The sequence below is a fragment of the Polypterus senegalus genome, chromosome 11 (assembly GCF_016835505.1).
Source record: "Polypterus senegalus isolate Bchr_013 chromosome 11, ASM1683550v1, whole genome shotgun sequence".
Taxonomy (NCBI): Eukaryota; Metazoa; Chordata; class Cladistia; order Polypteriformes; family Polypteridae; genus Polypterus; species Polypterus senegalus.
Genome location: NC_053164.1, coordinates 101,223,893 through 101,246,911, shown reverse-complemented (window position 1 = coordinate 101,246,911; position 23,019 = coordinate 101,223,893). Strand labels below are relative to the sequence as shown.

At 40.0% G+C, this 23,019-nt stretch overlaps 1 protein-coding gene across 2 annotated transcripts in view; it reads right to left on the bottom strand.

Moving 5' to 3' along the window:
* Nucleotides 1–5,941: 5,941 nt before the first annotated feature.
* Nucleotides 5,942–23,019, bottom strand: part of ggcx (gamma-glutamyl carboxylase) — a 72,881-nt gene continuing 55,803 nt past the window's right edge. For both annotated transcript variants that reach the window (XM_039769380.1, XM_039769381.1), the window contains exons 12-15: nucleotides 22,430–22,560; nucleotides 20,586–20,733; nucleotides 12,726–12,921; nucleotides 5,942–6,826 (exon numbers count right to left, since the gene is read on the bottom strand). In XM_039769380.1, the coding sequence (XP_039625314.1) occupies nucleotides 6,655–6,826; nucleotides 12,726–12,921; nucleotides 20,586–20,733; nucleotides 22,430–22,560 (647 nt within the window). In that variant the 3' untranslated portion in view covers nucleotides 5,942–6,654. The remainder of the gene's footprint in view (nucleotides 6,827–12,725; nucleotides 12,922–20,585; nucleotides 20,734–22,429; nucleotides 22,561–23,019) is intronic.

The following is a 23,019-nucleotide window of genomic DNA, read 5'->3' as shown; positions in this document are numbered from 1 at the left end:
TTTTCCCAGAACAGCAGCTCTCTGAAGTTCTCCTAGGTCATTCTTCTGTGCTTCCTTCCTTTACCTCTCACATCCAGGGCTCACATTAGCACACTGTGATGACATGACTGTACCACCTCATAGCAATTTGTTTTCTTTATGCTTTTTTTTTTTATCTTTATCTGCATTTTAAAAGTCTGTTTTCATAATGGCCCTGCCTGGTCTTTCCAACACCCTTCCACAGGTATCCCATCTCCATTGTCCGTACCGTACTCTGGTGGTCTTGTGAGCCCATGGTTCACACCTATAGGTCAGCACCAGCACATATATGTCATAAAAATCACTATTTTATTTTTATCAGCACTTCTTTTTTACTGAGAAATGATTTCTTTAAAGTATAGCCGCCATCCTTGTGTTAAGATCTGGGTCTAGTAAAATTTGTCTGCTCACTTTAGCTCAGTCTATTTGTATAGGTCTTCACCTCCTTAGTGCTACGTTTACCTCTGGAAAGATGGGTCAAAAGTGCTGAATTTATACGTTCAAGCATCTCTAGAGCAATGCCAGCATGAATAGCTGATTTGCCCATTGTCATGTTCATTATGTCTCTTGTCCTAGTCTCTCAAGTGCCACTTTGATTGTCGTTCTGTTAATGTTAGGTGAATCAGAAATGACAATTTATATTGGACTAAGCTGATCTTTCAGATTATTATAAACCGGGCCTGAAAATGATCCCAGGAGGAAATATAAATTTCACCCTTTCTCAGGAGTTAGTTGAGTCTTGAATTAGATGAAGAGTTGAGAAAGACAAAGATGAAGAAAGCCAAATGTATAGAACAAGAATATAATGCGAAGATAGGAGACTGCTTGAGTGTAGCTTTGAGAAGTGGGAAAATTGCTAAGGCAGTCCACCAGGCAGTCAGGGCAACGTAATAGGTAGACAAGCCCGTGGAACAGCAGTTTTGTTTGGGCATTTTTCTTACATACTTAATGTTCCATCATACTTCCATATTTTGTAATCCACCACTCACTTGTTTAGAATAGGACATGTAGTAGCTTTCCTAAAAAATGTGGACTAGTTGGCATTATTTGAGTAACGGAAACGCACATGGGAACATTCTTGTATTCTGCAGGTGCACATTCTCCAAAAAAAGGTTCTTGTAGTCTGTCTTTTTATTGAAGCACACCTCAGATTGGTAATGAAAGGGCACTTAACCACTAAGGAAAACAAACTGAAATTGGCCCAACTTTTATTGCCTGTTCAACATCTCAAGAGCATACTGCTGTAGATGAAGTGAGAAGTAGCACATTGTTAGAGAAGCAGTCTCTCATTTCGATTTAATGAAAGCAGGTAGTAGGCATTCCGCTGAATCAGATGTAAGAACGGCAGAGTCAGCAAGTGTTGTGCCAAAGTCTGGTAGCCATTTTAAAATCTATCCACTTATATATATATATATATATATATATATATATATATATATATATATATATATATATATATATATATATATATATATATATATAAAAAGTTAGTCCATTTACAAAATTATAAATATCCAAAGCATAGGTTCTCCTTTGTTGACTACAAACAGTTAAACCATCACTGTGCATGTGCTAATCAACATGAAACACACCACCATTCTCTAGTGCCATGATTATGGAGTATAAAAACCTTACATTGAAAGCACAACATACAGTAGCATAGATCTGAATTTCACCTTGGGATTAATCAAGTTTATCGAATTTAATCAAACGTATCACAAACCAAATTCTACATGTAAGATAAATTTACAAGGGCTTATGTAAATAAAGAAAATAATGTCATGCACCTTAAAGAACAAATTAAAATACCCATTTATTACACTTCTCCCACTAACAAGTTTTTTTAAAAAAAATTGTAGAAAAAAAACAAAACCCAAAACATCCTCTGAAAACAATTTCTCCCAACCCTCCAAGAACATTTTGGTGATGAACAATGCCTTTTCCAGCATAATGGAGCATTGTGCCATAAGGCAAAAGTGATAACTAAGTAGGTCTGGGAACAAAACATCAAAATTTTGGGTCTTTGGCCAGGAAACTCCCCACACCTTAATCCAATTGAGAACTTGTGGTCAGTCCTCAAGAGGTGGGTGGACAAACAAAAACCCAAATCTCCAAACATTAATTATGCAAGAATGGGCTGCCATCAGTCAGGATTTGGCCCAGAAGTTGACTGACAGCATGCCAGGGTGAATTGCAGAGGTCTTGAAAAAGAAGGGCCAACACTGCAAATATTGACTCTTTGCATAAACGTAATGTAATAGCCAATAAAAGCCTTTGAAACTTATTAAATGCTTGTAATTATACTTCAGTATACCATGGAAACTTCTGACAAAAAGATCTAAAAAACAAAGTAGCAAACTTTGTGAAAACCAATACTTGTCCATTCATCCATTATCCAACCTGCTATATCCTAACTACAGGGTCATGGGGGTTTGCTGGAGCCAATCCCAGCCAACACAGGGCACAAGGCAGGAAACAAACCCCGGGCAGGGCACGAACACACATACACACCAAGCACACACTAGGGACAATATAGAATCGCTAATGACCCAACCTGCATGTCTTTGGACTGTGGGAGGAAACCCATGCAGACATGGGAAGAACATGCAAAGTCCATGCAGGGAGGACCCAGGAAGCAAACCTAGGTCTCCTAACTGCGAGGCAGAAGCGCTACCCACTGCACCACCATGCCGCCACCAATACTTGTGTCATTCTCAAATCTTTTGGCCAGGACTATACAGTGATCAAATAATTTTAACATGATGATGAGCCTGTTGCCATCTTCATATGAAGTCGAAAATGTACACAGGACGTTAAGGGATGAAGAATAATGTAATATACTTATTTTAAACCAGATTATCACAATGAAAGACAAGTGCCAATGTGTTCTGCTAATTGGTGAGATTTTCATACATTCTTACATAAAGTGACAGAATATTGGTAATTTGTAAAGCCTAAACATTTATTCCTTTTGTCAGTCATTACACTGGTCAATAATACCCTTAAAAGTAACTAAAAACTTGGATTTGTAGTGCACAGCAAATTAAACAAGTTTGAAAATGTTCGCATGATGCAACATTCAGGTGCATTCACGGGGCATTATGTGTGTTTTTAGTTACTTCTTTAAAGAATCAGTTTTTACATTTTTGGTTATTACAAGCATTTGTAACAATTGGATATACTCAAAAATAGAGTGCAATTACTGTACGTGTTAGTGTACAGCAATAAAACACAATTTTAGGGACAGGCCTGGAATGGCAACTGCAAGCAACAGAGTGGGACAGAGATAACAGCTCCCAGTTAGGGCTAATTTATACTTCACGCTCAGAACGCGTACGCGTCCACATCATGGCTGCCACGCGTTCCCAGCCGTTCATTTCACGCGTCCTCTGAGCAGGTCCTCAGAAATTAACGCGACGCGTGCGCGAGTTGCAGTACCAGCAAAAAGTCGGGGGGCGCAGTGTGCTAAAAGTCGGAACGTGACGTCAGAGTCTCTGTTTACTATCTACATGTGACAGCAAGCCTCTGTGGAGATCCTTCGGGGATCGATGTGCGCACTTTGCTGTTTGATGAATGGCTCAAATACAGCGCTATACATTATGTAGCCGATGTGAAGTTGCAAAAAAAAAAAAAAAAAATAGACGGCATAAACGATGGTATGTGAGACTTTTAAAATGTATCGTGTCATTTATATAGGTCTTTTTTATTTTTTAATTTTTGCAACTTAACAACAGCAACATAAATGTATAGCATTATATTTCAGCCACTGAGAAAAAAATAAAGGACATGGTGAAAACGTGTACTTTGTGATTAAAGTGGAAATTTCGGCTTTAATCTCGAAATGTCCACTTTAACCTCGTAGTTTATTTTATCATTAAAGCAGACGGTCGCAAACGTCATCCCAGTTTTTAATCGCTACGAGCTTCTTGGACCTGACAGCAGGTAAAGTAAAACAATAAAAAATAGATGGCACAAAAGTTAGTATGTATCGTGTCATTACGATCAGGAATATGCGACGCTTGAATATAAAAGCACCACGAATGCTTCTGTATGTCGGCATTTTGCTTCAGCAGTGGAAAGCAGCAATAGATCGCCAAACAGAACAAATTAAATGTATGATATTCCAACTCTCTGCACATTTAGAATCTTTAGATTTATACTTGATATCACTTTCATGATGAAATGCATTAAAATGTGTATGTTACATTTTACATATAATTTCGTTTAAATAATGAATACTGTTAATAATTACACACATGGGGGTGTCACGGTGGCGGAGCGATAGCACTGCTGTCTCGCAGGGAGTTATGTTGCTGGTATTCCACACTGTGCTCCGGTTTCCGTCCAAAGATATGCAGATTTGGTGCCGCTAAAATGACGCTAGTGTATGTGTTTGCTTGTATTCACCTTGCGATGAGCTGAGGCCTCGTCAAGGGACTGTTTCTCACTCGTGCCCAATGCTTCCTGGAATGGACACATACATCCCTGGATTTATGGATTTAATCAATAAACATCTTTTTCAGAGATATTGCGGTAAGGCGTTATCGGAATTTAATAGGTGTTTTAGGCAATTCACAACACAGAGAAGCCGAACATGTTCTCACCGCGATAATATCTCGCACTGCCTCTTGGTGGATTCCTCCAGATTTACGTAAAGTACGCGCGCAAGTATAAACACTACAACGCTTGCGTAGCATGAGCGTCCGCTGCAGCATGCGTCGCGTGAAGTATAAATGAGCCCTTACTGTTACACTTTCTGGGATTGAATTTTGGCAAGGGTTGGTGGGCACCCAACACTTAAAAATCTTGCATGATTTAACTTAATAAAACAGGATAAATCCGCTAAGATTTCAAGATTAAAAAGGGCTTTCATTATTGCCTCTTGTATGTTATTAAATTGAAAAGATGTGATTTGTACATGCTTTAAGAGCACAATGTTGTAAGCAATCAACAGTCAGTAAATTGAGTTTAGCGAGAGAGAGTCGAGATTATTCCCACAAATGCAATGCAGTCTCCAGTTGGAGTATGAATAACTTCTGTACTTTTAGATAATTACTGAAGGACAAGCAAGAGCAAAGTCTGAGCACTTAGGTGAAGCAATTTGAAAATAACACAACACAGGCTATTTTAAGGGAATTCAGAATTAATCATCATTTATTAGGTTTTGTTTCACAAAAGGTAGCCCTAAGGTTGGGACCAAAAATGAGGTAAATATTTAAAACAGTAAAAATATGCAATGTGTGATGCTCAAAATTTGAGTTGATTTGACTTGCAAATTAAACATTACCCTTAAGTGTTTATTATCCAGTTAATTTTTTCTCCATGTAGTCATCCATCCATTTTCCAATTTATGCAATTCTGGGTCAAGGAGGAGCCTATGTCTATCCCCGGAAAATTAGGCACAAGGCAGAAACTAAACGCTGACAGGGCACAAACTCCATTAGACCAGCACACTTGCACACACATCCATATTAAGCCAATTCAGGGGTGCCAATCAACCTAACATACATGTCTTTAAAATGCGAGAAGATGACAGAGTACCTGAAGCACAATCCCAGTAGACACTGAAAGAACATGCAAACTCCACACAGGCAGTGCCACGGCTTAGATTCAAACGCCAGCCACTGGAGCTGTGAAGCAGTAGCACTAACCACCACACCACCCATTTAAGTATCTGCCATTTTTCTTTTCAGAACTTTTACAGCAAAACAATGATGAATTTAGTTCAGTTTCTTGTTTCCTCATTCTGCACAGAGAAGCAAATGAGAGGCTTGCCCACAATATTTTCTTTATAGTCTTTTTTTATGCGACACAGACTCCATTGGCCAAATCACACAGAAAACCTTACTGAATGAAAATATGAATTTCATTAAGGTAAAAGAACAAAAATAAAACTAACATAAAACATAAATAAAACCAAAGATAAAATATATATTCTTTTATTTAAAGTTGAAAGATGGGACCTCAAGAAGTGTTCATTATCTATATTTATTAAAAATAAAAAGCACAAATCCAAATTTTGTGAAAACCTGCTGAATATCTTAAAAACAAATATGCATGCTGTCAGTAAAACTGAGACACTAAAAAAAGTTCAAATAAATTTAACCATTCAAAATGAAAATGTAGGATTGTATTGCTACAATCCATATCTATGTGAGAGTCAATACTTAAATTTCAGAAGAAGATGATCAGGAGACTTGCACAGAACTGGAGTCTGATCTGCAAGCATCATAGACTTCCCAGCCTGTACTTTTGTGGCAATGATAAAATGCTGACAGGATTCCAAACTGTGTTAACTGGTTTGTGAAGACGAGCAATGAGGTAAGACTGTCCAAACAGTTCATCAGATTATATTAAAAATCTGTACATAATCCAGGTTAATCTTCCTGAATTTAGTATTAAAATAGAAATTAAAGTGACCTTTCACTTGAAACTGGAATTGCAGACCATATGTTGAACAGCAAACAATGTCTGAGAATGAAAAAAGTTCTAGGTCAAGAAAAATGAAGGATGAGGTGCACACTGGTAGTTAAGTTACAGACTGAGGCCAGACTGGCTTAGCCAGTGTTTCTATACAAATAACACTGTAAGCTGTCTTCATTGGTCCTATTTAAACAACATGTGTAAATGTTTGTTTCAAAGCTCGACATGGCTGGTTTCAGTTTTCTGCATGTTCACATTCTGTGTTTCACCTTGTGCCTGTTCATCTGTGTATTTCAAGTTTGCATAAGCAACTTCCTGGGCCAACTGCTCCATGGGTGGTAAACCAAAAACAAGATTTCGCATTGCTATTGCGGTCATCAGAAAACTGAAAAACAAACAAAAAAAGTCAAGAAGGTATATATTTTGAAAAACTTAGTTAATTGTAGATTGATACAACACAGACTATGAAAAAAATGCAACAACTTGCAACCTACCAGAAAACTGCTAGCTGTGTTATAGTAAGAAATAGGAACGCTCCAGTCAATCAGCCACAGATTGAAATTGAAAAAAAAAAAAAACAACAACAAAAAAAACCTTGATCGGTAAAAAGGCTGATCACAAAAAATATATTTTCAGCCCCTGTTTTTCTAAGCTTTACAGTAATTGAGTTGCAATGCTCCTTTATGCAAGGTATTATGGTAGCTGAGCCAGCACACATCTTTTTTTTTTATTGTTTTTGCAGCAAACTTCCTACAGTGTAAAAAAAGGCCAGCGTGTGGAGGCTGGTTTTATCAAGTTAACGGAGTAATAAACTGAAAAAATAATTGGAGAAATCGTCCTGTGTAACTAAACAAACAGCAACAATAGCTACTTTAAGGAATTCAGAACTTTATTATAAATTAAAACAGACACCAGTGAGCTTGTTTAAAATGCAGTTATGCAGGAGATTAGTGTAAAAAGTTTTTTGGTGGGGGTTATCGGAATTGGTATCAGATTCAGCCAAGCAATTAACATGAAATCGGTGATATGTATCAGCCTTGTTTTTATTATATAATAGTAATAATATTAGCGGCAACTACTCAAAATGGAAAATGCAGGGAAGACCGGGGATTGAACCTGCAACCGCTTGATTTAGAGGCTGCCGTTCTTACCTCTAATGCACACAAGCAACTGATAAATGGGCTTCGGTTTTTACATATTGACAGCAGCATGTACATTGAATAATTTTTTTCTCTTTGGTTATATTCTTGAATAAAGGCGCAGTTGTTTTGTTATATCTTTTGTGAAAGCATTTGATATTTGAACTTCAGTCTTCATACATTATATATTTCACGTCAACATTTTAATTAATTTTTACTATAACATGGAAAAAGTTTCTGTTTTAGTTATGTGTTCAACATTTCTTGCCTCACATTTCATATCATCCTACATTTACACAGATCGTTGTAGACGAAATGTACAGTGGAACCTCGGTTCACGAACGTCTTGGTACACGTAGAACTTGGTTCACGACCAAAAAGTTCTCCAAACTTTTGCCTCGGTTCACGACCACACACTCGGTATATAAACAAGCCAGTTTCCCTTTCGGTTTGTGTGCGCCGATGATTTCCGCACGTGTTGCATTGTTCTCGGTCAGACGTGCCTGCCTGCCTGCACGTGCGTGTCGATTACTGTATTTAAGCAGTGTTGAGCCACTCCCTGTTCATTGTTCTCAGTTAGACGTGCGTGCTTTACCTGTGATCTCTTTGTGCTCTACAGTGCTTTTGCAGTTAACCATGGCTTCTAAGCAAGTGAAGAGTGCTGAGAAGAAAGTTTTGAAGAAAACTGAAATCGAAGTAAAGAAAGAAATTATTGAAAAGTTTGAGTGTGGCGTTCGTGTTACTGATCTTGCCGCCGAGTACAAGAAGTCAAAATCTACAATTTTGACTATTCTAAAACAGAAAGAATCTATTAAAGCAGCTGATGTTGCAAAAGGAGTTACAACATTAACCAGGCAGAGGCCTCAAGTGCTGGAAGAGGTGGAAAAACTTGCTAGTGTGGCTGAACGAGAAGCAACATGCAGGGGATAGCGTAAGTGAGGTGATGTTATGCAAGAAAGCCAGAAAGATTCATGGCGATTTGCTGCAAAACTATCCTTCTACGATTGCCAAAAGTGAGGAATTTAAAGCCAGTAGAGGATGCTTTGAAAAGTTTCGCAAAAGAAGTGGCATTCATAGTGTGGTAAGGCATGGAGAAGCTGCTAGTTCGGACGCTGAAGCTGCGAAAGAATTCATGAAAAATTTCACAAAATTAGTGGAGAACAAAGGCTACCTCCCGCAACAAGTCTTCAACTGTGAAGAGACTGGATTGTTCTGGAAGAGGATGCCAAAGATGACCTACATTACCCAGGAAGAGAAGGCTATGCCCAGCCATAAACCAATGAAGGACATGTTAACCGTTTTGCTGTGTGCTAACACTAGTGGCGATGTAAAAATCAAGCCGCTACTCGTTTACCAATTTGAGAACCCTCGTGCTTTCAAGCAGCACAATGTAAACAAAGCCAGACTGCCTGTGATGTGGAGGGCAAACACAAAGGGGTGGGTCACAAGGACCTTGTTTTTGGAATGGCTGCATGAGGCTTTCACTCCTGCCGTGAAGCGATATCTCGAAGAGAATAACCTGCCTAAAAAATGCCTTCTTCTGATGGACAATGCACCGGGCACACCCTCCAAATTTGGTTGACAACATGGTCGAGGAGTACGACTTTATTAGGTCATGTTCCTCTCCCCCAACATGACTCCTCTTCTGCAGCCCATGGGCCAGCAGGTTATTTCAAATTTCAAGAAACTGTACACCAAAGGATTATTCACCAGGTGTTTCAATGTGACCGAGGAGACGTCTTTGATCCTGAAAGAGTTCTGGAAGAACCATTTTAATATCGTTCATTGCATCGGCCTCATTGATAAAGCCTTGGAAGACGTCACACACCGCACATTGATCTCAGCCTGGAAGAAACTTTGGCCTGAATGCGTTCCTGAACAGGTTTTAGAAAGCTTTGAGCCTCCTGTTGTGGATGAGATTGTGTCCATGGGCAAGAGCATGGGTCTTGAAGTGGACAATGAGGACATCGAGGAGCTGGTACTGGATCACAAGGAAGAGCTGACGACGGAGGAAATCACAACAGAGAAAACACCTGAAGGAAAACATCCCTTCATCGCGGAGCCGGACTCTCCCTCAAAACTGTAACCTCCTCTCCACTCAGTTCCTCCTCACTTCATGCCAGAACTCGACTCATGCAAGGTTAGTTTTCTTGGTGGTTTATAGTTTTTGTATTACGGATTTTTCAAAAGTTAATTTTTCAGTTTGCAGCGTGAATTGTTGCAATGTTACTTTTCTCTTTTTTCAAATGTTTGGTTTTTTCCCTGTGCTTAAAACTCATTAAAAAAAAAAGTGTTTACATGGAGTGGTTCGTACCGTGATTTGTTGCAATGTTACTTTTCTTGGTGGTTTATTAAATTACAGATTTTTCAAATGTTCCTTTTTTTCCCTGTGCTTAAAACTCATTTTAAAAAAAGTGTTTACAGCGATCGGGCTGTAAGGCTATTAGCGTGAACTAGCGCAGTGTTACTTTTTTGGTTGCTTGTGGTTGGTTTTTAAATAAATTTCGGATTCGTTCTAATGTTCCTTTTTTTCCCCTGTGCTTAAAACTCATTTTAAAAAAAGTGTTTACAGCGATCGGGCTGTAAGGCTATTAGCATGAACTTCTGCAATGTTAGTTTTCTCTGTTGTTCAAGGTTTTCTCAGTGTTATTCAATGTTTTTACATTTAGTTTACTATTAGATATGCATTCTATCGTATAATTAACTATATTTATGCTTAAAAAATCTTTAAAAAAAATCTATTTACATACAGTTCGTACGGTCTGGAACGGATTAATTGTATTTACATACAATCCTAAGGGGGAAATTTCTTCAGTTCACGACCAACTCGGTTTACGACCAGAGTTTTGGAACGAATTATGGTCGTGAACCGAAGTTCCACTGTATGTATACCAAACAACAATATATTATTTACCCAATACAACTCCAGGCACATCACACTCAGATAAACAGACTTGAGCTGGGAGAACTTCATGTTATTTGATAGTCATGAATAATGTATTTCATGCATTAAATTAGAATTTGTGACAAATGTCACTAACTCACAGCTATTAATCAACAATACAAGTCACATAAAGTAAGTGATATATGTGTAATCTAACAATTTCTTTTCTCATACAGTATATGTTCCCTCTAAGCAACCAGATGTCAAAGCAATGCTGCTTTCATTTAAAAGGAAAAAAACAATGCCAAAAAAAACATCTTTAGTCTTAAGCAAAAAAGGACTCAAATCATATTCACATAGGATAATTCTTCCACCTAACCACTCCAGTATTAAAATATGATTTAATAACATAAAACTGCAAAATGATATTTATGCTTATTATTTGCCAATTTAGAAATACATACATACTCAAACCTGTTTAATCCAATTCTGGGTCATGGAAGACTATAGCCTATCCCAGCAACATTAGAAAAAGGGTAGGAAACAAACTTGAACAAGGTGCTGGGAAAAATACACACACACACACTTACATTCTCAATCTTTTTAGTCATCAGCTAACCATCTTATTTCATATTATTTACATTTGCTCTTAATCCAATATAGTTGCATGGGCCTGACCGTATTCCAGCAGCACTAGGCATAAAGCAGGAAGCTATGGGGAGGAAAAAAGTTCACCATCACTCATGCATATAGGCCAATTTGGAATGAACAATTTACTTAACCTACACATGTTTAGGTGATGTGGGAAGAATACTGGAGTCTCCACCAAAAAACCCACATAGGCACATGGTATTAAGAAGATGCCAACTCCACACTGACTACAACTGGGTCTAGGAATCTCAACCAGTGAAAAACCAGCAATAAATGCTGCACTACTGTGCCATTCCTGTACTGTGTTTCCCCGAAAGTAAGACCTACCCCGAAAGTAAGACCTAGCAGTAATTTCTGATGTACCACTAATATAAGCCTTCCCCCGTAAATAAGACCTACCGCTAATACGTCATTTTTGCATCTGTCCTGTGAGCTGCCGTATTTAGCCTGGAAGCTGCCCTGGTTACAAGGTAAGGCGCTTTTACAAGTACAGTAGTTAAAAGAGTAAACGTTGTCTTTTGTCCAGCATAACATCGGATAAATATTTTTACCCCCGGGCAAGATGAGTGCAAAAAGAAAGAGCTACTCCGTTGAGTACAAAAAAGGGGTCGTGGAAAACTACCAGGGAAAGAATCTATGGGATAAAAATCACTAAAAGCTGTGTTGCCAATGCACTACAAGCAGGTTACCTGGACAAGACGTGTTCATTTAAGGAGAGCAGTATTGCTGCACATGAGAGATTGGGGCCATTAATTCTAAAGGGATTAGAGTCATAAGAAATCCAGGAAGGAATTCAAGGTTCAGATATGGAGAGTTATGATGATATTCTAGAAGAAGATGACATGATTGTATTTGAATAAATGTGGAAGCAGTTAACATATGGTAGTTTGTATAACATGAATACATGTTGATTGTTAAACCAGAGTTAACATAGGAGGGGGTGCCCAAGGGCGTCCGTGATACCGGTAGCACTGTGCTGGCCGGGGCTTTTGGGGTGCACGTTTTTCCTGCTGTGGTGGGTGAGTGTGGAACAGCTTTCAACCTTGTTTTTTGTTTCTTCTCGTTCTTTGTGGTCGGTGTGCGGCTGTGGGCTTTTCTTTCCTGCTGGGGAGGGGTGCTTCATTTCACCTTTTTTTTAGGCGAGAAAATCTTTTCTCGTTTGGAAAAAGGGTAGGGTGTGGCATTTTTCCCCGGCGAGAGGCGAGGGTTCGCGGCTGCGCACTGGCCGCAGGGATCGAGAAAGGCTGGAGATAATGCTGAAACTTGGGGCACTACCTTGGAGTAAGTTGTTCTGTGCTTCTCTGACGTGGCGGGGGAGGTGTGTGCTCCGGGGGCTCCGTCCAGCGCAGTGCTATTGCAGATTCTTTTGAGTACCCCCTCGTACAGTAGTTTGTAGAACATGAATACCGTCAGGATTAAGCAGGCTTAGAAAATAATACACTAAAATCCTAAAACTTTTAGAAAGTACCAGTGGGTTCTGCACACAATGTATATTGTAAATATAATATTTAAAAATCATTTTCTTTGGCAGGAGCCTAGAAACAACAGAAACATGCTTTCTAGATTATTATATGCTACAAAGATTATGAAGTATTTATATTAACACCCACCTCCTCCGAAAAAGGTAATATTTCTTAATGCTAAATCGATACAGTTTTTCTAATATTGTAGCTTTACGTCTTTTCTGAACTTCCTCCATTCTTCTTTGTCTTCGCAGAAACACTCTTAGAATTGGGTCTGTTACATTGATATCTCCATTTGTTCCATTCAATATATTTTGCAGTTCAGGAGGGATTGGTTCAGTTTCTATATAAAATAAATAAAAAAAGACTGAATGTATCACAGGCAGATATCATCTAAATAATCCGACAGTAAGGTTAGGAAACATGCTCTCAGGTAAAACCAATGACTTTTTTGTAAGAATCATTAAAATATGTCATTATATGATATCAGACAGAAATATTTGTTTCAACATCTTTGCTAATACTTTCACCTAGATACTGAAATCCCAAAGTGTCTTCCTCCTAGAAGCACCATTACACTGTTGCCATTTCCTTGAAATAATGCAAAGGACTGCCAGGGACACAAGTATCACAATAAAGGCAAACAGTCAATGCAGTGGGGGCATCCCAAGATAGGGAGCTTCATGCTGTAAATCATAGAGCATCCCTGCATATCAAAGTCGAACAAAAGGCCTGTAAGTGGCAACAAGCCCTATCATTTCTGGGTACATTTTGGAAGAGAATTTCTTGCAGTTATAGAGTATGAGGTTAAAGAACCCTTAAAAAAAGCCTGCACTGCTTTCCTAGCACACTACAGGTTTTGTGGGAAAGGGGAGATCAGAGATTAATGAGGTTTTGTTGTTCCTAGAATCACATCAAGGCAATTGCTTTAGGAAATCACTTCCTTTTCAAGCAATTTTAAAGTTAGACTATAACATTATAAAGCAGGGATTGTATGTATAAAGACAAACAATTTCACAAGCTTTAAGAATCATGTTATTTATTTACAGTTCATGGTGAAATGTGTCAAAGTTAAGAAGATTTTGCATATATATACAGTTCCAACATTAGGATGTCAGAGGATAAATTTAAGTATGAAGTTGAATTACTGTCCTGTAATGACAACCTTGATGTGGTTCCTGGAAAAAAACAGAACCTCAACCACATTTGATCCTCTACTTGTTAGAGAACTTAGCTTACATTAAAGAGTTTCTGACCCAGAGAAAGACTGAGACCCTGAAGGCTAGACATGACACCACAATTTTTCCGGATTGGTACATGGAATCAAACAAGCTTTATTTTGAACAGTAGTAGGCCACCATTCCTTAGATGGGCAGATACAGTTAGGTCCATAGGTATTTTGACAGTGACACAATTTTCATAATTTTGGCTCTGTACACCACCACAGTGGATTTGAAATAGCGCAACCATTATAAGGAGTTTACCAAAAATATTGTATGAGCTGTTTTATGAATGACATTTTTTTACATAGCCCTGCATTTCCTGTTGTTCAAAAGTATTTGGACAAACTAACATAATTATAAATGTAATTATACTTTTCAATATTGTGTTGAAAATCCTTTACAGTCAATGACTGGCAGAAGTCTGGAAACCATTGCCATCTCCAGGTGCTGGATTTCCACTCTAGTGATATTTTTCCAGACCTTTACTGCAGCTGTCTTCAGTTGCTGCTTGTTCATTGGTCTTTCTGCCATCAGTTTTGTCTTCAACAAAGGCAAAAGTATGTTCATTGGGGTTGAAGTCAGTTAACTGACTTGGCCTTTGTATTGAAAAGCACTTGGTTTGCTTTCACAGTATGTTTTAGATCACTGTCCACCTTCACTGTGAAGTTCCATCCTATCAGTTTTGCAGCATTTGGCTGAATCTCAGCAGACAGTCAGAATTCATTCTTCTATTTTTGCCAGCAGTCATATCATCAATAAACAATAGTGATTGACTTTCATTCGCAGCCATGCACGATTATGCCGTAAATTTGCTTCCACCATGTTTTACAGATAATGTGGTATTCATCAGATCATGAGTGGTTTATTCTTTTCTCCATACATTTCTCTTTCCAATATTCTGGTATATATTCATCTTAGTTTCCTTTGTCCAAAGAAGAATGCTCCAGAACAGGGCAGGCATTTAAAAAATGCTTTCTGACAAAAGTCTAATATGTCCTTCCTATGCTTGAGGTTTACCAATGGTTTGCTCTTCATGGAGTCATCTCTTGACTATAGACTGTAGATTGTATCTTCTGTCCTGGAGAGTGTTCTTGGTTTGGCTAAATGCTGTAATGAGGTTGTTCATAACCAAGGACAGAATTCTGCAATCAACCAGAATAGTTGTCTTTTGTGGTTTTCCAGATCTTCTGGTGTTCCTGAGTTCACCAGTGTGTTCCTTCTTTTTAAGAATGTTCCATATGACTGAGTTGACCACTCCTGGTGTTTCTTCTATATCTGTAAAGGGTTTGTTTTGTTTTCTCAGCCGAATGTTGAACTATTTTTATTTGCATGGACAGCTCTAAGGACCTCATGTTGAAAGTTCACAGTGACAGCTTTCAAATGCTAATTCCACACCTGACATCAATTCCAGACCCCTTTACCTGCTTAATAGTTAATGAAATCATGAGAGCACTGCTCCCACCTGGCTATAGAACAGCTTGTCAGTCAATTGTCCAATACTTTTGAGCCCCTGGAAGTGGGAATGGCTATGTAGAAAGATGGTTGTCATTCCTAAACACCTCATACAATATTTTTAGTAAAACCCGTAAATTAAAGCTGAAAGTCTACACCTCAATCACATAATAATTGCTTAATTTCAAATTCATAGTGGTGGTGTATGGTGCCAAAATTATGAAAATTGTGACAATGTCCAAATACTTATGGACCTACTGGTACATGGTTGCCTATAGTTCCTGACTAGAATGAACGAGTGAGCCTATTTTGCCTTTAAAGGAAAGGCTAGCTCTGTAGCAAGCAAGCCTAACAAAACCAAATATAGTATTCATCAAAGTTGTTACATATGTAAATAATATTTTTCCTTCTATAACCTGAGGTCTTATTGCGGTGACAATCTCTTTTACTGGTACAAATTCCAAATGACCCAGAGCTCTAGGCTTGCAAGCGTCTTCAAACCCACTCATGGTTTGTTTTAAGAGGAGACAAGAGAGAAACAACTCTAAGTAAAAATGTTTTGTTCCAAGTCCAATGATGTGTGCAGAAGAAAGTTTAACTCTATCTGACTAGTATTTTCAGCCTCCTACACAACCTACTATACCATCTCCAAAAGAGGAGTTATGCTCCATGGTCCATGAGACAACTTCCATTATTTGATCTGTTTCGCAAAGCTTGTTTAAGCCTACTCCGATTAAGCTGTGTAGGTTACCCTGTCACCAGGTACTTGGCCTGGCTGCAGGAAAGTGTCTTAGCATTCTTGCCCCAGGTGATGTTTGATAAAAGTTACTGAAAATCATCTAGGGATTCCAATTTTGAATTCTGTTTGTCTGGCCATTTTCTTTAATCCAACTGGCAAGGAGTAACATACTCAGAGCACAAGCTTCCTGACAATACATCTCAAAGGATTACAGAGGAAACAATCCCCTCCAATTGGGGCTACATCACATTCCTGGGAGAGACATTTTATCCCTGTTTTATGGCTCCTCAGCTGAATTTAGTCAATTTTATAAACACAAATAATGAAGGGTAGAAATAGTGTCCTCTAGCTTTTGTCTAATTAATTCAAAGTAAATTTTTATAACACATAAGACTGTGTAAGTATAAAGACATTTTCTAAAACAATGTCTGAAATTTGTTTTTTTCATATTAGTTCAATAAAAGTTAAAAACTTTGGAGAATTCTATACATTTCTATTTGAAATGCATGACACTGCCAAGGAGACCATTAACTTAATTTATTTTGGGAAAAAACGTATTAAACTCTGATATGTTCTTTACGGTGATGTTAAATAAAAAAAAAATGTTGACGATAGTTTGTTTTTTGATTATTAAAATGTTCCATGTTAATTATTCCCCAGAATTATCAATTCTCTCTCAAAACTTCATTGTTTACATATTTAATTTTTTGTAGGTCAAGTTTTACTACATCTAAAGCTGAACTTCACCCATCCATCCATCTTCTTCCACTTATCCGAGGTCGGGTCGTGAGGGCAGCAGTTTGAGCAGAGAGGCCCAGACCTCCCTCTCCCCGGCCATTTCTTCTAGCTCTTCTGGGAGAATCCCAAGGCATTCCCAAGCCAGCCGGGAGACATAGTCCATCCAGCGTGTCCTGGGTCTTCCCCTTGGCCTCCTCACGGTTGCACGTGCCCGGAACACCTCACCAGGGAGGCGTTCAGGAGGCATCCTGATCAGATGCCCGAGCCACCTCATCTGACTTTCAATGTGGAGAAGCAGTGGCTCTACTCTGAGTCCCTCCCGGTTGGCTGACCTTCTCACCCTATCTTTAAGGGAAAGCCCAGACACCCTGCAGAAACTCATTGAAGAAACTCATTTCAGCCGCTTGTATTCACGATCTCGTTCTTTTGGTCACTACCCATAGCTCATGACCATAGGTGAGGGTAGGAATGTAGATCGACTGGTAAATTGAGAGCTTTGCCTTTTGGCTCAGCTCCTTTTTCACCACGACAGACCAATGCTGAGCCCGCATCACTGCGGATGCCGCACCGATCAGCCTGTTGATCTCACGCTCCATTCTTCCCTCACTTGTGAACAAGACACTGAGATAATTTAACTTATCCACCTGGAGCAGGATCTCGCCTCCAACCCTAAGAGGACACTCCACCCTTTTCCGGCTGAGGACCATGGTCTCGGATTTGGAGGTGTTGATTCCCATCCCAGCCGCTTCACACACAGCTGCGAACCGATTCAGAAAGAGCTGAAGATCACGGCCTGATGAAGCAAACAGGACATCATCATCTGCAAAAAGCAGTGACCCAATCCTGAGTCCACCAAACCGGACCCCCTCAACACCCTGGCTTTGCCTAGAAATTTTATCCATAAAGTTATGAACAGAATCGATGACAAAAAGCAGCCCTGGCGGAGTCCAACTCTCACTGGAAACGGGTTCAACTTACTGCCGGCAATGGGACCAAGCTCTGACACTGGTTGTACAGGGACCGAACAGCCCTTATCAGGCGGTCCGGTACCCCATACTCCCGGAGCACCCCCCACAGGATTCCCCGAGGGACACGGTCGAACGCCTTTTCCAAGTCCACAAAACACATGTAGACTGGTTGGGCAAACTCCCATGCACCCTCCAGGACTCTGATAAGGGTGTAGAGCTGGTCCACTGTTCCGCGACCAGGACAAAAACCACACTGTTCCTCCTGATTCTGAGGTTCGACTATACGACGGACCCTTCTCCAGAACCATTAATAGACTTTTCCAGGGAGGCTGAGAAGTGTGATCCCTCTGTAGTTGGAACACACCCTCCTGTCCCCCTTCTTAAAGATGGGGACCACCACCCTGGTCTGCCAATCCAGAGGCACTGTCCCCGATGTCCATGTGATGTTGCAGAGACATGTCAACCAAGACAGCCCTACAACATCCAGAGCCTTGAGGAACTCCGGGCGTATCTCATCCATCCCCGGGGCCCTGCCACCAAGGAGTTTTTTGACCACCTCGGTGACCTCAGTCCCAGAGATGGGAAAGCTCACCTCCGAGTCCCCAGGCTCTGCTTACTCATTGGAAGGCATATTGGTGAGACTGAGAAGTTTTTAGAAGTACTCCCCCCACTGACCAACAACGTCCCGAGTCGAGGTCAGCAGTGCACCATCCCCACCATATACTGTGTTGACACGGCACTGCTTCCCCCTCCTGAGACGCCGGACGGTGGACCAGAATCTCCTCAAATGTGTTCAGGGATTGCTGCCACAACATGCACCGACCACCTTACGGTCACAGTTCTGGTCAACCGCCTCAACAATAGAGGCACGGAACATGGCCCATTCGGACTCAATGTCCCCCACCTCCCTCGGGACATGGTCGAAGTTCTGCTGGAGGTGGGAGTTTAAGCTACTTCTGACAGGGGACTCTGCTAGACATTCCCAACAGACACGCACAACACGTTTGGGCCTACCGGGCCTGACCGGCATCCTCCCCCACCATCGAAGCTAACTCACCACCAGGTGGTGATCAGTTGACAGGTCCGCCCCTGACGACACGACCACAAAGTCAATCATCGAATTGAGGCCTAAGGTGTCCTGGTGCCAAGTGCACATATGAACATACCTATGCTTGAATATGGTGTTCGTTATGGACAATCTGTGACGAGCACAAAAGTCCAATATCAAAACATCGCTCGGGTTCAGATCGGGGGGGGGCCATTCCTCCCAATCATGCCCTTCCAGGTCTCACTGTCATTGCCCACGTGAGCATTGAAGTCTCCCAGCAGTACGAGGGAGTCCCCAGAAGGTATGCCCTCTAGCACCCCCTCGAGGGACTCCAAAAAGGGTGGGTACTCCAGACTACTGTTCAGCGCATACGCATCAACAACAGTTAGGACCCGTCCCCCCACCCGATGGTGGAGGGAGGCTACCCTCTTGTCCACCAGGGTAAACTACAATGCACAGGCTCCAAGTCGGGGGACAATAAGTATGCCCACACCCACTCGGCGCCTCTCACCAGGGGCAACTCCAGGGTGGTAGAGAGTCCAGCCCCTCTCAAGGAGATTGGTTCCAGAGTCCAAGCTGTGCGTCGAGGTGAGCCCGACTATATATAGCCGGAACCTCTCGACCTTGCGCATTAGCTCAAGCTCCTTCCCCTTCAAAGAGGTGATATTCCACGTATCAAGAGGCAGCTTCCCTGCCTTTGGCCACCACCCAACTCACACTGCACCTGACCTCCTTGGCCACTCCCATAGGTGGTGAGCCCATGGAAAGGGGGACCCACATTGCCTCTTCGGGCTGTGCACAGCCTAGCCCCATGGGTGCTGGCCCGGCCACCAGGTGCTTGCCATCGAGTCCCACCTCCAGGCCTTGGTCCAGATGGGGACCCCAGTGACCCGTGTCCGGGCGAGGGAAAACGCCATCCAAATTTTTTATTCATCATAGAAGGTCTACTGAACCGCTCTTTGTCTCATCCCTCACCTAGGACCAGTTTGCCTTGGGTGGCCCTACTAGGGGCATAAAGCCCCAGACAACAGAGCTCCTAGGATCATTGGGACACGCAAACCCCTCCACCACGATAAGGTGGCGGTTCGAGGAGGTCAACAAACAAACAAAGGTCTAAAACAGACCAAATACATGAGGTTCCTGTTGGTGACATAACACAACACTAGCAAAGGTAGCTCTCAGATAAATCTGACAGGTGTCTCTAGCTTGTCTAAATATTTTAGGACTGAAGCAACTATTGACCACACTTCTACTCTTGGATCTACAGCTGTTATAACTCTATTAATGATCTATACTATTGCCTTTGTTTGACTGCAACTTTTAAAGCTGGTTTGAAACTAACCAACTTGTCCCAGCATCTGACAGAAACCATAACAACAGAACTAAAAGCAACAATAATGGATTAACGACTGTTGGTAATGTGTTTGATTAATCACAAGCAAAACAAGGTTAAATTGCACTGCTATTCACTAGACTAAATAGGATGATGGTCAACAGTGCTTACCAAATAAAACCAACTTTCATTAATCCCGTTATAAAGTTATAAGAAATGACTACTTTAGTGTAAAACTGGCAATTAATAATGTGGTATTCATTTTGATGGGGAAAAATGTACAATTACAGTATATCCTGAATATATGCAAAGGCAACAATTTTTATATGCTGTAACCTTAGCAAATGTATTGCAAGGGCCATGTATAAAAGTAATAAATGACTAGGATTCCCCCAAAATGCACTACTAAAATGATGCTGCTACTCTGAAAGAAGAAAACTCTTGTTTTCCAAAGTCAAAAGCCCAGAGGACAGCATAAAATATTTGTTTCAATAATTTTCTCTTACCTGTTCCATTTCTTACTTGCTCCTGTAGTTCAAACAGCTTTGCCACTTTCTTCTCCACAGCTACATCAGTTGTGTTGACATATATGTACATGTAACAGGAAGGCTCCTGGGATATTGTGTATACCTTGTGGTATTCACCTGCTGGAAGCTGCAAGAAATTCACTTAGATAAAACCATCGTTTGCAATATTTCTATACGTAATCACAAAAATTCAGAAAGTTGCTGCATAACCAAAAACATGAGATAGACACACAAAGTTTTTTTGTTTCATTATGCATTAAAATTATTAACACACAAATCCAAGAAACTGAAAACTCCAAATGAATAGCAAAACATTTCAGACATTATAGACAATGCACTATAAATTATACTGTGCACCTGTGTAAGCATTAAATGTATTGATTGATTATAATGCTTTAACTTTCCAAATCTTCTTAATTCAATCTTGGGATCACAGGGAATTAACTCTTTTTATCTTTTACAAAATGTAAACTTTTTTTTGCCTTATAAAATTGCCTTTTCAGCATCTAATCATTTTACACAGATTAAACTGAACTAACTAGTAAACAAGCAAAGAAAGTCACAGCTCTCTACAGGTCTCACTGCACATTCTCAATGCAATTAACACCTACAAAAACATCAGAAAACTTGCTAGTGGAAAACAAATCATTCTATTCCACACTGTCCTGATCTGCTACAGAAACAGTTACTGTACAATGATTCATTAGTTGTCCAATCCTTCTATATAAAAGCGGTCGGGTGTCCTTCCGTCCCGTGAGTGCTACGCAGGCGCGGAGTTTCACACATGTCCCGTCCGGACATGTGTGAATACGATGGGATTTGTAGTTTCGTTTTTCCAGGTAAAAGATGATTTTCTACTCCAGACTGTGCGATATCTTCTTCTTCTTTCTTAATATATAAAAGCAGTTTGGGATTGTCCTTCCGTCCCATGAATGGAAAGCATAGCGGTATTCCGCTTATCACAGACTTACTACTTGCAGCTTGCGGTACGAAGCGACATGATGTGAGCAGAGTTCTGGTGCTCCCATCGTTCCCTTGCTTTTGTGCGTGATGCGCTGGAAAAACAGACAAAATTATGCCTCTGGAAATAATTAATGTTGATGGAGTACTAATGCCTCACCGCCTAGTAAATATCAGGGGGGTTCAAAAGGGCGACCTCAATATAGAAAAATAGTTTAAATTTCATCACAAAAATAACAGAAACTACGCGTATTAAAGTAATACCACTCAAATGCAATATAACCAAATTAATGAGTTTGTATAACATATCAAATTGATCTACATATTGAATTGCCTTAAGAAGTGGTCAACTTAAAAGTCGGTCGCCTTAAAAGGCGGGTCAGCCTAGTTATTACAAAAAATTGTAATAATAATTTTAATAATAGGAAAAGAATCATGTAAAACACACCAAAATGTAAACTACATCACCACGTCAAGGATGTATATGAACAAAGTCAAGTATACTCTCAAACCCAAATGGTAATTTCTCAGTTCTGTTACAATTCCCATGAATTTCCAAGAGTCACCGTCAAGTTTCACCAGATATGTTGTAACTTAACCACATTTACTGTGGATGAGACAAATATACTAGACCAGACTTCTGAATGATAGTCTGTCTCATTATTGTGAATGATGAATGAACTTTACTTCGTAACAGTTTTATTAATATGTGCATTTAAGTATGGAGATCAAAAACCAGAATGACATTTTTGGTGGTTTGTATCTAATATGAAGACATGCATTTTTCTTCCCTTTGACAAGTTAATTTACTTTACATGGTTAACAAACATTTTGGCATTTGTGTACTGGTGTCACCGTTTTACCTGCATTTTTTCATCCTTCTTAAGTGTATAGTTCTTTTTTTCCATTACAGTCTCCACATTTACTTCTCCTTGAAGCACATGCAGGCTTGTGTTGCCTAGATCTTCACTCACAAAGTTTTCTAAACAAAGTCCTTAAAAAAATAAAAATCAGCAATTTAGGAGAATAACCTTGTAGTGTTTTTGTATGTAAGAAAACATACATTGTTAGTATAGTGTATGTCATTAATATTTCAGTACCATATTACAATCAAGCCATAGTGTAGGGCAGGCATGTCAAACATGCGGCCTGCAACAGAAATCTGTGCGGCCCACATGACAGATCCTAGTTAGCACTAAACATGTATAAATTGATTAGTATCGTTTGTGATTGAATCATTCTGCAACTTCAGCATTACTTATTGATTTTTCTTACTTCCGCCTTCTAACAAAAGCGTGTTTTGCCATGGCATTACAGTACCAAAAACGTCATCTGCTAGTATAGTTGCAGCTGTGGCGTCAGCTCCTTGATACCCTAGGCATGACACATCCACCACACCTCCCACGCCTTGACCAAAGTTAATGAGCCGCGACGTTGCAACTGAAGTGCTAGG